The sequence below is a fragment of the Triticum urartu genome, chromosome 5A (genome assembly GCF_056163025.1).
Source record: "Triticum urartu cultivar PI428250 chromosome 5A, HENAU_Tu73, whole genome shotgun sequence".
NCBI lineage: Eukaryota > Viridiplantae > Streptophyta > Magnoliopsida > Poales > Poaceae > Triticum > Triticum urartu.
Genome location: NC_141877.1, coordinates 601,501,514 through 601,516,566, shown reverse-complemented (window position 1 = coordinate 601,516,566; position 15,053 = coordinate 601,501,514). Strand labels below are relative to the sequence as shown.

The 15,053-nt window shown below is 43.0% G+C and overlaps 1 protein-coding gene across 1 annotated transcript; it reads right to left on the bottom strand.

Moving 5' to 3' along the window:
• Positions 1-13,327: 13,327 nt before the first annotated feature.
• On the bottom strand, positions 13,328-15,053 carry LOC125506153 (tryptophan synthase alpha chain-like). The gene is made up of 7 exons (XM_048671015.2): positions 14,718-15,053; positions 14,298-14,619; positions 14,133-14,209; positions 13,964-14,041; positions 13,787-13,864; positions 13,602-13,661; positions 13,328-13,497 (listed from the first exon to the last, which is right to left on the bottom strand). Exons 1-7 carry the CDS (start codon positions 14,961-14,963, stop codon positions 13,363-13,365), a joined length of 996 nt encoding a protein of 331 aa, XP_048526972.1. The 5' UTR covers positions 14,964-15,053; the 3' UTR covers positions 13,328-13,362.

Here is a 15,053-nt window from a genome sequence, read left to right as displayed (position 1 = left end):
AGCGGGCACTGGCAAAGGACGAGGTGACGATGCGCGTGGGAAACGGTTCCAAAGTCGATGTGATCGCGGTCGGCACGCTACCTCTACATCTACCTTCGGGATTAATATTAGACCTAAATAATTGTTATTTGGTGCCAGCGTTGAGCATGAACATTATATCTGGATCTTGTTTGATGCGAGACGGTTATTCATTTAAATCAGAGAATAATGGTTGTTCTATTTATATGAGTAATATCTTTTATGGTCATGCACCTTTGAAAAGTGGTCTATTTTTGATGAATCTCGATAGTAGTGATACACATATTCATAATGTTGAAGCCAAAAGATGCAGAGTTAATAATGAAAGTGCAACTTATTTGTGGCACTGTCGTTTAGGTCATATCGGTGTAAAGCGCATGAAGAAACTCCATACTGATGGACTTTTGGAACCACTTGATTATGAATCACTTGGTACTTGCGAACCATGCCTCATGGGCAAGATGACAAAAACACCGTTCTCCGGAACTATGGAGAGAGCAACAGATTTGTTGGAGATCATACATACAGATGTATGTGGTCCGACGAATATTGAGGCTCGTGGCGGATATCGTTATTTTCTCACCTTCACAGATGACTTAAGCAGATATGGGTATATCTACTTAATGAAACACAAGTCTGAAACATTCGAAAAGTTCAAAGAATTTCAGAGTGAAGTTGAAAATCATCGTAACAAGAAAATAAAGTTTCTACGATCTGATCATGGAGGAGAATATTTGAGTTACGAGTTTGGTGTACATTTGAAAAATTGTGGAATAGTTTCGCAACTCACGCCACCCGGAACACCACAGCGTAATGGTGTGTCCGAACGTCGTAATCGTACTTTACTAGATATGGTGTGATCTATGATGTCTCTTACTGATTTACCGCTATCATTTTGGGGATATGCTCTAGAGACGGCCGCATTCACGTTAAATAGGGCACCATCAAAATCCGTTGAGACGACGCCTTATGAACTGTGGTTTGGCAAGAAACCAAAGTTGTCGTTTCTTAAAGTTTGGGGCTGCGATGCTTATGTGAAAAAGCTTCAACCTGATAAGCTCGAACCCAAATCGGAGAAATGTGTCTTCATAGGATACCCAAAGGAGACTGTTGGGTACACCTTCTATCACAGATCCGAAGGCAAGACATTCGTTGCTAAGAATGGATCCTTTCTAGAGAAGGAGTTTCTCTCGAAAGAAGTGAGTGGGAGGAAAGTAGAACTTGACGAGGTAACTGTACCTGCTCCTTTATTGAAAAGTAGTACAACACAGAAAATTGTTTCTACGACACCTACACCAATAAGTGAGGAAGCTAATGATGATAGTCATGAAACTTCAAATCAAGATACTACTGAACCTCGTAGATCAACCAGAGTAAGATCTGCGCCAGAGTGGTACGGTAATCCTGTTCTGGAAATCATGCTACTAGATCATGATGAACCTACGAACTATGAAGAAGCGATGGTGAGCCCAGATTCCGCAAAGTGGCTTGAAGCCATGAAATCTGAGATGGGATCCATGTATGAGAACAAAGTATAGACTTTGGTTGACTTGCTCGATGATCGGCAAGCAATTGAGAATAAATGGATCTTTAAGAAGACTGACACTGATGGTAATGTTACTGTCTACAAAGCTCGACTTGTCGCGAAAGGTTTTCGGCAAGTTCAAGGGATTGACTACGATGAGACCTTCTCACCCGTAGCGATGCTTAAGTCCGTCCGAATCATGTTAGCAATTGCCGCATTTTATGATTATGAAATTTGGCAAATGGATGTCAAAACTGCATTCCTGAATGGATTTCTGGAAGAAGAGTTGTATATGATGCAACTAGAAGGTTTTGTCGATCCAAAAGGAGCTAACAAAGTGTGCAAGCTCCAGCGATCCATTTATGGACTGGTGCAAGCCTCTCGGAGTTGGAATAAACGCTTTGATAGTGTGATCAAAGCATTTGGTTTTATACAGACTTTCGGAGAAGCCTGTATTTACAAGAAAGTGAGTGGGAGCTCTGTAGCATTTCTAATATTATATGTGGATGGCATATTACTAATTGGAAATGATATAGAATTTCTGGATAGCATAAAGGGATACTTGAATAAGAGTTTTTCAATGAAAGACCTCGGTGAAGCTGCTTACATATTAGGCATAAAGATCTATAGAGATAGATCAAAACGCTTAATTGGACTTTCACAAACAACATACCTTGACAAAATTTTGAAGAAGTTCAAAATGGATCAAGCAAAGAAAGGATTCTTGCCTGTGTTACAAGGTGTGAAATTGAGTAAGACTCAATGCCCGACCACTGCAGAAGATAGAGAGAATATGAAAGATGTTCCCTATGCATCAGCCATAGGATCTATCATGTATGCAATGCTGTGTACCAGACCCGATGTGTGCCTTGCTATAAGTCTAGCAGGGAGGTACCAAAGTAATCCAGGAGTGGATCACTGGACATCGGTCAAGAACATCCTGAAATACCTGAAAAGGACTAAGGATATGTTTCTCGTATATGGAGGTGACAAAGAGCTCATCGTAAAAGGTTACGTTGATGCAAGCTTTGACACTGATCCGGACGATTCTAAATCGCAAACCGGATACGTGTTTACATTAAACGGTGGAGCTGTCAGTTGGTGCAGTTCTAAACAAAGCGTCGTTGCGGGATCTACATGTGAAGCGGAGTACATAGCTGCTTCGGAAGCAGCGAACGAAGGAGTCTGGATGAAGGAGTTCATATCCGATCTAGGTGTCATACCTAGTGCATCGGGTCCAATGAAAATCTTTTGTGACAATACTAGTGCAATTGCCTTGGCAAAGGAATCCAGATTTCACAAGAGAACCAAGCACATCAAGAGACGCTTCAATTCCATCCGGGATCTAGTCCAGGTGGGAGACATAGAGATTTGCAAGATACATACGGATCTGAATGTTGCAGACCCGTTGACTAAGCCTCTTGCACGAGCCAAACATGATCAGCACCAAGGCTCCGTGGGTGTTAGAATCATCACGGTGTAATCTAGATTATTGACTCTAGTGCAAGTGGGAGACTGAAGGAAATATGCCCTAGAGGCAATAATAAAGTTATTATTTATTTCCTTATAATCATGATAAATGTTTATTATTCATGCTAGAATTGTATTAACCGGAAACATAATACATGTGTGAATACATAGACAAACAAAGTGTCACTAGTATGCCTCTACTTGACTAGCTCGTTAATCAAAGATGGTTATGTTTCCTAACCATGAACAATGAGTTGTTATTTGATTAACGGGATCACATCATTAAGAGAATGATCTGATTGACATGACCCATTCCATTAGCTTAGCACCCGATCGTTTAGTATGTTGCTATTGCTTTCTTCATGACTTTTACATGTTCCTATAACTATGAGATTATGCAACTCCCGTTTACCGGAGGAACACTTTGGGTACTACCAAACGTCACAACGTAACTGGGTGATTATAAAGGAGTACTATAGGTGTCTCCAAAGGTACATGTTGGGTTGGCGTATTTCGAGATTAGGTTTTGTCACTCCGATAGTCGGAGAGGTATCTCTGGGCCCCCTCGGTAATGCACATCACATAAGCCTTGCAAGCATTGCAACTAATGAGTTAGTTGCGAGATGATGTATTACAGAACGAGTAAAGAGACTTGCCGGTAACGAGATTGAACTAGGTATTGGATACCGACAATCGAATCTCGGGCAAGTAACATACCGATGACAAAGGGAACAACGTATGTTGTTATGCGGTCTGACCGATAAAGATCTTCGTAGAATATGTAGGAGCCAATATGGGCATCCAGGTCCCGCTATTGGTTATTGACCGGAGACGTGTCTCGGTCATGTCTACATTGTTCTCGAACCCGTAGGGTCCGCACGCTTAAGGTTACGATGACAGTTATATTATGAGTTTATGCATTTTGATGTACCGAAGGTTGTTCGGAGTCCCAGATGTGATCACGGACATGACGAGGAGTCTCGAAATGGTCGAGACGTAAAGATTGATATATTGGAAGCCTATGTTTGGATATCGGAAGTGTCCCGGGTGAAATCGGGATTTTACCGGAGTACCGGGAAGGTTACCGGAACCCCCCGGGAGCTAAATGGGCCATGATGGGCCTTAGTGGAAAAGAGAAGAGGCAGCCCTACATGGGCTGCGCACCTCCCCCTTCCCCTAGTCCTATTAGGACTAGGAGAGGTGGCCGGCCCCCTCTCTCTCTTTTCCCCCTCCGCGAATCCTATTCCAACTAGGATTGGGGGGGGGGGGGGAATCCTACTCCCAGAGGGAGTAGGACTCTCCTGGCGCGCCACACCTTGGCCGGCCAGCCTCCCCCCTCTAGTCCTTTATATACTGAGGCAGAGGCACCCTAGAACACACAAGTTGATCCACGTGATCTATTCCTTAGCCGTGTGCGGTGCCCCCAGCCACCATATTCCTCGATAATACTGTAGTGGAGTTTAGGCGAAGCCCTGCTGCTGTAGTACATCAAGATCGTCACCACACCATCGTGCTGACGGAACTCTTCCCCGACACTTTGCTGGATCGGAGTCCGGGGATCGTCATCGAGCTGAATGTGTGCTCGAACTCGGAGGTGCCATAGTTTCGGTGCTTGATTGGTTGGATCGTGAAGACGTACGACTACTTCCTCTACGTTGTGTCAACGCTTCCGCAGTCGGTCTGCGTGGGTACGTAGACAGCACTCTCCCCTCTCGTTGCTATGCATCACCATGATCTTGCGTGTGCGTAGGAAATTTTTTGAAATTACTACGAAACTCAACAACTACTTCAGAGTGGTATGGTAGTCCTGTCTTGGAAGTCATGTTGCTAGACAACAATGAACCTACGAGCTATGAAGAAGCGATGGTGGGGCTAGATTCTGACGAATGGCTCGAGACCATAAAATCCGACAGAGGATCCATGTATAAGAACAATGTATAGACTTTGGAAGAACTACTTGATGGTCGTAAGGCTGTTGGGTGCAGATGGATTTTAAAAGGAAGACGGACAATGATGGTATGTGTCACCATTAAGAAAGTTCGACTTGTTGTTAAGATGTTTTCCGACAAGTTCAAGGAGTTGACTACGATGAGACTTTCTCACTCGTAGCGATGCTAAGAGTCTGTTGGAATTATATTAGCAGTTACTGCATTATTTATGAAATCTTGCAGATAGGATGTCAAAACATTGTTTCCTCGATGATTTTCTTGAGGAAAGGTTGTATGTGATACAACCAGAAGGTTTTGTCAATCTTGGAAGATGCTAACAAGTATGCAAACCTCCAGTGATCCTTCTAAGGACTGGAGTAAGCATCTCGGAATTGGAATGTACGCTTTGATGAGATGATCAAAGATTTTGGGTTTATACAAAGTTTATGAGAAGCTTGTAATTCCAAAGAAGTGAGTGGGAGCACTATAGAATTTTTGATGAGTATATGTTGTTAACATATTGTTGATCAGAAATGATGTAGAATTTCTAGAAAGCATACATGGTTATTAGAACAGTGTTTTTCAATGGAAAACCTGGATTAAGCTACTTGAACATTGAGCATCAAGATCTATAAGGATAGATAAAAGACGCTTAATAGTGCTTTCAAATGAATACATACCGTGACAAGATTTTGAAGGAGTTCAAAATAGATCATCAAAGAAGGAGTTCTTGGCTGTGTTACAAGGTGTGAGTATTGAGTAAGACTCAAGACCTGACCACGGCAGAAGAGAGAGAAAGGATGAAGGTCGTCCCCTACGCTTTAGACGTAGGCTCTACAGTATGATATGTTGTGTACCGCACCTGAAGTGTGCCTTGCCATGAGTCAGTAAAGGGGTACAAGAGTGATCCAGGAATGGATCACATGACAGCGGTCGAACTTACCCTTAGTAACTAGTGGACTAAGGAATTTTCTCGATTATGGAGGTGGTAAAAGAGTTTGTCGTAAAGGGTTACGTCGATGCAAACTTTGACACTAATCCGGATGACTCTGAGTAGTAAACCGGATTCGTATAGTAGAGCAGTTATTTGGAATAGCTCCAAGTAGCGCGTGGTAGCTGCATCTACAAGATGACATAGAGATTTGTAAAGCACATACGGATCTGAAAGGTTCAGACCCGTTGACTAATAATCTCTCTCACAAGCGAGATATGAACAAACCCCATGGGTGTTGGATTCATTACAATCACATAGTGATGTGAACTAGATTATTGACTCTGGTGCAAGTGGGAGACTGTTGGAAATATGCCCTAGAGGCAATAATAAAATGGTTATTATTGTATTTCCCTGTTCATGATAATTGTTTATTTTTCATGATATAATTGTATTAACTGGAAACCGTAATACATGTGTGAATACATAGACCACAACATGTCCCTAGTAAGCCTCTAGTTGACTAGCTCGTTGATCAATAGATGGTTATGGTTTCCTGACCATGGACATTGGATGTCATTGATAACTGGATAACATCATTAGGAGAATGATGTGATGGACAAGACCCAATCCTAAGCATAGCACAAGATCGTGTAGTTCGTTTTGCTAGAGCTTTTCTAATGTCAAGCATCGTTTCCTTAGACCATGAGATTGTGCAACTCCCGGATACCGTAGGAATGCTTTGGGTGTACCAAACGTCACAACGTAACTAGGTGGCTATAAAGGTGCACTACAGGTATCTCTGAAAGTGTTTGTTGGGTTGGCACGAATTGAGACTGGGATTTGTCACTCCGTATGACGTAGAGGTATCTCTGGGCCCACTCGGTAAGACATCATCGTAATGAGCTCAATGTGACTAAGGGGTTGGTCATGGGATGATGTGTTACGGAATGAGTAAAGAGACTTGTCGGTAACGAGATTGAACGAGGTATTGGGATACCGACGATCGAGTCTCGGGCAAGTAACATACTGGTAGACAAAGGGAATTGTATACGGGATTGATTGAATCCCCGACATCGTGGTTCATCTGATGAGACCATCGTGGAACATGTGGGAGCCAACATGGGTATCCAGATCCCGCTGTTGGTTATTGGCCGGAGAACGTCTCGGTCATGTCTACATGGTTCCCGAACCCGTAGGGTCTACACACTTAAGGTTCGGTCACGCTAGAGTTGTTATGGGAAATTGTATGTGGTTATCGAAGGTTGTTTGGAGTCCCGGACGTCACGAGGAGTTCCGGAATGGTCCGGAGGTGAAGATTTATATATGGGAAGTCCAGTTTCAGTCGCCGGAATGGTTTTGGGGGTTATCGGTATTGTACCGGGACCATCGAAATGTGTCCGGAGGTCCACCGGGTGGGGCCACCTGCCTCGGGGGACTTAATGGGCTGAATATGGGAGGGAACCAGCCCCTAGTGGGCTGGTGCGCCCCCCAAGGGCCCAAGGCTCCTAGGGTTTGGAAACCCTAGGGGAGGGGCGCCTCCACCTTGCTTGGGGGCAAGTCTCCCCTCCTGGCCGCCCCCCTCTAGATGGGATCCAGAGGGGCCGGCCCCCTCTCCCCTTCACGCTATAAATAGAGGGAGGGTGGGAGGGCTGCAGCACCCCTTCCCTGGCGCAGCCCCTCCCTCCTCCAACTCTTCATTCTCCTCCATAGAGCTTGGCGAAGCCCTGCAGGAATACCACAAGCTCCACCACCACGCCGTCGTGTTGCCAGAGTTCTCCCTCAACTTCTCCTCTCCTCTTGCTGGATCAAGAAGGAGGAGACGTCCCCGGGTTGTACGTGTGTTGAACACGGAGGCGCCGTCCGTTCGGCGCTAGAACGGATCTTCCGCGATTTGAATCGCCGCGAGTACGACTCCATCAACCGCGTTCTTGTAACGCTTCCGCTTAGCGATCTTCAAGGGTATGAAGATGCACTCCCTCTCTCTCGTTGCTAGCATCTCCTAGATTGATTTTGGTGACACGTAGGAAAATTTTGAATTATTGCTATGTTCCCCAACAATATTCTAACTTTATGATAACAACACCTATTTTTATATTTTAGTTCTCTGATATCATGCAGAGTTATCCTCTTAATACCCGCAACGTAATTTTATTTCTCGTTTCTAGACGGAAGCAAACGTTTGGTGTACGTAGAGTCGTATCACTGGCAGATATGACTTGAGAGAATATTGATCTTACCTTTAGCTCCTTGTGGTTTCGACACTCCATACTTATCACTTCCACCTTTGGAAACTGCTACGATGATTCCTTGCACTTGGGGATTATCAACCACCACAAATTAATTTACCAGAGCTGTCCCACTTATTTATATTTGTTCCACTATGTCTTATAGTGTCTGATCTTCCTTATACCGAGACATGTCCATTCAGAAATCAAGCCATAAAAAATAACCTAGAGCTTGTATGTGTTCTCCCTCTTCAGCACTGTACAGTATCTGAAACAAAACAGAGCAGGATTTGTAGTGCTAGTCATTAACAATTTTCTATTTGAATTAATGTTTTGAGGTGCTACTTACAACACTAGCCACACCAGCAGATAGGGTGAAGAAAATCACTAATGCTTCAGAAGGGTTTGTTTACCTTGTAAGTGCCAAATGGAGGCGTAAATTCGTCCTAGTGAATTTTCTCCTGGAAGTTTAGCTTTCTCATCTTAATTCTTTAATATCGCTATCATGTAAGTGTCAATGGAGTTACAGGTCCATGAGAAACAGTGAAACCACGTGTCAGAGATCTTCTTAAGGAGATTAAGCAGGTTCGAACAAATAATTATAAAATTCATCCCATTTGTCAACAATCTTGTCAAAATTATCATCCTGTATATACTCCTGCATGTCTGCATATATGCTCAGATGGTTTCCCTATTGTCTGCAGGCCACTGACAAAGCAGTGGTTGTTGGCTTTGGTATATCAACACCTGATCATGCTAGACAGGTAATATTAAACCCATTTGTCGGAGAAGAATACTATCCACAAATTACTAATACTTCTTTTGTGAAGTTCAACAGATAATTGAATTTTGTAAATGGGTGCATATTGTTGAGTGGGGGTGCAGATGGGGTGATCGTTGGTAGTGCAATGGTGAAACAACTGGGTGAAGTGGCTTCTCCGAGAGAAGGGTTGAAGAGGCTAGAAGACTTTTCTGGGAGCCTGAAGGATGCGCTACAATAATATGTAATGTGGAAGCAATTCCCTACATTGCCATGATATGTGAAAATAAAGGTAGTGAATGGTTTTAGATTTGTGATCAAGTACGAAACGGTAGAAGCAATAGCATTGACTAACACTAGTTTGCTTTGTTTTTTTTTCGGGGGAAGCTACGCTAGAAGTGCAACCAAAGGCACTCAATCATTTGCTTTATTGGAGTTGCAGAGTGTTTGTTTATGTGCCCTTACAAATTGATTGTAAAATATTGTTTTATGTGCTTGTAGTAATCATGTATTCATGTGGTAGAAAGCACACATGCTTCGGGTCTTACATGTATATTATATTTGTAATTTAAAGAGGAATAGGATTATTCACGGTGGTGTGCCCGATAAACTAAACCCACCATGCATTGGGAAATTGTCAAATCATCCTCCAAGCTGTTCCCAGAAGGCAGGTTTAGCTACTGAAAGGGGGCAACATGGAACTCCTGTTGATCAAGATGAAGGCCAAAGGTCGCCTCACAGTGACTCCGAGGAGTATCTCGAGGAAGGAGCTACAAACATGATCTTTTACCTTGATATAAATTTTCATAGGGAGATGATCATATGTTGTGTAAACATTTAGAAATAAATGTTGGCATAGAACAAACTTGACTGAATTATCTAAGAGGGTATACCATATGAACTGCATACATCGTTACAAAGAGTTACATCCATGAAGTGATCATAAGAATCCCAAATTTCAGCCATACTAGTTGTCGTTCGCTTTCTTGACTTTCTAGTGGTCCACAAGCTAGAAATGCCACACTAGCTTCATTTTTCCCCTTCTTTTAAAAAAACATTTTCTTCCTTGACACATTATCAATATTTGGGGACCCAGTCAAGATATGGGCATTTGTAGCTCCAATTAGGACCTGTATATTGCACACAATTTAGCCATAACCCCTCGTCGTTGCCAACTTTCCATCATAATTGCCAAAATCATAAAAAAATGATTCTGAAGGATGCCCGAAGAACTAAAGCAACCAGCCAATTATGTACCGACAGTTCTCATAAGCATTTGTTTGTTCCAGCCAACCATTCTATTATCTAGTGAACTTGTAGGCAGCCACCCGCCATGAGCAAGATTTGGACAATTAGTGCAAATTGGATTAATACTGAGTTCCTCATCAGAAGCAGGATCATCGAGATATTGATGACAGAAGCAAGGATTATTCCTCATTTTCCATATAGTCTAGCAGACTACTCCTACTCGACGGAGCTGCGAGTACTCTGTTCCTTATAGGAAAGGAAGCAAGCTCCTCCAAACATGTCATTAACAACACATGACACCCTTTCAAAATTGTGGGTAAAATCACTACTTGCCAAATAAATTTAGCAAGGGAACAGTCAAAGAGAAGATGATTCACCGTTTCCTTCACTCAAGGAGAAAATATTTTTTGTCGAACAAGTAAGCAAGAGGCCTAGATATAGTGCATAATAATGTCGCTTGACCTATGGGCCATACCTATTCGATATCCTCATATATTGGATTTGGGGCTTGTGTTAGTAACTAGCTCAAAGGTGTGGTCGTGTCAATAAAATTCAAAATTCTGGGTTAAATTATTACAGGTTCCCCAGAATATGGGGGTTTGTAAAATGAGTTTTGCTTCGGTACACCCCCTTCAAAGTTTGCACGGATCTTAAAGTTACTTAAAAAGGCTATAGCAATATCAGCCCGGAGATTGAACATATTGAATAGATTGATTTGAATACAAAAGATGACATTTTTCTTTTTGATTGAAAAGATGCCTTCAAATCTCCACCTTTAATCTGTATCAAAACCCGTAAACAAAAAGTACAAATAAAACATTCCAAAATAAAATAATAAAAGAATAAAAGAAAATGCAACACTGACTATAAAATAGGCACTATCTTTTTGCGAGACATACAAATAGCTTCTCCGCTTCTACCCATTTAAATTTTGACAACCATGGTGGCTCGCTAGTCTAGATCATTAACTATTTTAATTACATGTCATGGGATATCCTTTAGACTCCTGGTCCTGGCATATGCTTCCAGCCTATTTAATCCTTCCATTGGAGAATTTGCTACGTACCATTAGAAATGCAAACCTTACAAGACATGAACAAAAACGTTTACTATATGTATTGAGAACTCATCGTGCTACTGTTTGTTATACTCTGGATGATCTCAAAGTTATTAGGCCTACGTTATGCACTCATATAATTCATATGACACCCGATGCTAAGACTATTGTTGATCATCAACTTCGCTTAAATCATAAAATTAAGGGTGTGGTAAGAAATGAGGTATCGAAACTTCTAAAAGTCGGTATCATTAAGAAGGGAGGTTTAACTATGATTCCTAATGAACACAATTAACCTATTCCACAAAGAACTGTGTCAAGATATAGGGTGTGCATTGTTCATAGAATATTAAATAAAACTACTAAAAGAATCATTACTCTTTGTCTTTTATCGACCAAACATTAGAAATGCTATGAAAGCCATTCACACTTCTTTATCAGGATGGTTATCTTTTTTTCTCAAATACATGTGTTTCATGAAGACCTATTGGAAACACATATTTTGGTTATTATTTTGTTACTAAACTTTTAATTTCTAGTGTTTTGATTCCATGGGACCTTTTCCAACTTCATATTGTAACACATATTTTGGTTGCTATTGATTATGCCACCAAGTGGGTAGAAGTTATTCCAACTAAACGTAATGATCATCGTACTTCTATTAGAATATTAAAAGGTGCTATCTTTTCAAGGTTTGGAGTTCCTAGATACCGTATGAATGATGGTGGTTCATATTTTATACATGGTGAATTCAGAGAAGTTTTAACGAAGTATGGTATTAATAATAGAGTATCACCTTATCATCCTCGATCTAGTGGTCAAGTAAAATTAACCAGAAGAGAGATAACGTTAATTTCACAAAAGACTAGTTTGAAGACCATCCATGACGTGGATATGACATCTAGGTACCGCCAACCAAAAAATGGTCATCCCTGAGCAAACTGAGTTATCCACTCAAACCCAAAGGCCGAGCATAAACCATACCTTCTTGGAAGGAAAGGCAACGTCAGTCTATAGGCACATGGCATGGTCCGGTTCACTTCGCGTGTGCAACATGACCTTTTATCCGACATGAACCATGTAAACCTATATCCGCCATTTATGTAAGGTCAGCTAGGGTCCTCTCATGAGAGATCCAACACTTCTAGAGCAATCTAGGGCCAGGGTTTCCAGATAACACATCCTTCCATTGAACATTTCAGACAGGTTTGGGGGAGCTCAGTAGTTGGCTGCTTTGTGTTCAGAGTGCATTTGGACTATCTGGGCGAACAAATGGGGCGAGAGTAGGGGATGCCCTTTGAGTGCCCCAAGATTTTCTGCACATAGCATTGAACGTGAACTTACCTATGTTTGACGGCTGATCTGATATGGGGGCCCTCACATCATGATGACATGGTAGGGGGTTCTCACACCTTTGACTTGGCTATTAAACTACATTAGGGCCCACTTATCAGCTTCCACATTCCCCTCTCTCCAACCATTTCTTTCTATGGCATCCCAAGGAATAGTTTGAGAGCTACGTCGGACGGTGGCTCATTCGTGAACGAAGACACGGGCGAGTTGCTTGGAGGTGTCCATGGTCGGCAGTGAGCTTATGGACTAGATGGACAATAGGATGACAGTGGAGGTCGCTGAGCCGACAACAACACTTGAAAACTTAGTGTTCCCTTGGGACAAGTGATCGCGAGATCGTGCTTGATGTGTGGTGGTGGCAGTGCGATGAGGAGGTTCCGAGACCAAGAAGGTGTGATGACCGGTGCGGGGAGCTCGTGGGTAAGGTTGGAGGCTTGCCTGCCCGTCTGCTGCCAGACTGGCCATAGCTTTAATAGCCTCTTTTTTTCTTTTCTATTTATTTTTTATTTTCCCTTTTTACTTCTCTTGTCTTTTCCCTTTTCTTTTTTGTTTCTTGTTTCTTTAAAAGACTATTTTGAAAATAAATGAACGTTTTAGAAAATACACGTCAACACTTTTTCAAAATCACAAGAGCATGTAAAAAAATAGACAACTACTTTTTGCAATACACTCCCAAGTTAACACAACAAAGGAACATAAGCATATGCAAACACTAACTATAAAAGTAAACACTAGTCTCTTTTTGCAATACAAAAATTGCAAATACCTTCTACCCTTTTACGATTTAAATTTTGACCACCATGCTGGCCTGCAACCCTAAATAATTAACCATTTTAATTGCATATCATGGGAGTGCATTCTTCAAACTCTTGGCATATACTTCTAGCCTCTCTAATCCTTCTCCTGGAGAGTTTGCTTCACCCAATTGTTTCACCATTGCACTACCAATGATCACTCCATCTGAACCCCACTCGGCAATCTGTATGCATTCATAAGTGTTCGTGGTCAGCAATGTAATAATCTTATTCAGATTTTTCAATCAAGATTACAATTTTTTGGTGAATCTTTCGATGTGTTATCTACCTGGCTAACATGTTCCGGGGTTGATATGCCAAAGCCAACCGCCACTGCCTTGTCTGTGACCTGTGAACAATTACAAAATATATGTGACAGATGATACTTTGAACATAACAGGGTGGGAAATCGACACTATTTCTTTGCTGGTTAGGAGAAAAAAATCGATGTTTTTAAAAATCTTTTCTACAAACCTGTCTAATCTCCTGAAGAAGATCCTTGACACATGGGTTTACGGTCGCCCTAGCTCCTGTAACTCCAACAACACTTACCTGCATAATGTTATTAATTATGGGATTAAAATGTTAATCATGAGATCTTGAGCGCAAAGCCAAAACTGGGATTGTACGCATGTGTGTTGTGCAACTTACAAGGTAAACAAACCCTTCCGAAGCTTTTGTGATTTCTTTCATCCTCTCTAATGGTGTAGCTGGCGTTGTAAGGAGGATCTACAATCATTTATTGAGAAACCATAACTTGTTTAAAGGATCCTGGGTTCTGTTAACATTGCATTAATGTTTAATGAGGGCATGCACGTACCAGCTCTAGATTGTTCTTGATGGCCTTTTTCCTGAAAGCATGCATCTCCTCGTATGGAAGGTCGGGTATGATAATGCCTGGGGTACATGCATGTAACAAGTGCGAATTAGCAAATCTGTTGTGTTAATTGTCAACATCAGTTAAAATATGTAATATGTTAATTACCTTTGACACCGGCTTCTTTGGCAGCCGCAGCGAAACTCCCTGCCCCACGGCGTACAATGGGGTTGAAGTAAGAGAAGATGACCACGGGGCAGGACAGCTCCGGCGTCACCTCCTTGAGCATCGACATCACGGTGTCCGTGGTCGCGCCAGCAGCCAACGCACGGGCAGCGGATGCCTGAATCACTGGCCCGTCGGCAGAGGGGTCCGAGAAGGGCAAGCCGAGCTCGATGACGTCGGCGCCGAGGCTGTCGAGGAGCCTGAGCGCCTCCGCCGTGGTCGCCAGGTCGGGGTCGCCGGCGGTGATGTACGGGATGAACGCCGTCTGCGCGCGCGCAACGGTAAAGCCTTGGTCGATTAGCATCGATCTTTTACGTGCATGCTGCGAACTGAGCTTCAGTTTAGTACACTCGGCGCACTTACTTTGCCATTCGCCCTGACGCGAGACATGGCCTCTGCCACCGACAGGCCGCGGTCGCTGGTCGCGGACCTTGACGCGCACCTCCTAGCAGGCGCGGGCGCGGTCACCGCCGCCACCACGTCGACCGGCCTGACCACGGGCCTCCCAGGCGCGCGCACCGCCACCGCGCCCGCGCCGCGCCGCAGGGGGTGCCTCAACGGCAGAGCCGAGGAGGACACGGAGAGGGACGCCTTGAGCGCGAAGGCCATGCAAACAGCGACGGACGGCACGCACGCAAACTCAGCCAAGGTCGCTCTGTTTGCAGGGCTAAAATACACGAGCAGCAGAGAACACTTCAA

Excerpts from the sequence above, each read along its gene's own strand:
- LOC125506153 (XM_048671015.2), bottom strand. The coding sequence starts at position 14,963 with ATGGCCTTCGCGCTCAAGGCGTCCCTCTCCGTGTCCTCCTCGGCTCTG. Across the intron at positions 14,042-14,132 it reads TCAAGAACAATCTAGAGCTG|ATCCTCCTTACAACGCCAGC; the intron begins GTACGTGCATGC and ends AAATGATTGTAG. Across the intron at positions 13,865-13,963 it reads CGGAAGGGTTTGTTTACCTT|GTAAGTGTTGTTGGAGTTAC; the intron begins GTAAGTTGCACA and ends AACATTATGCAG.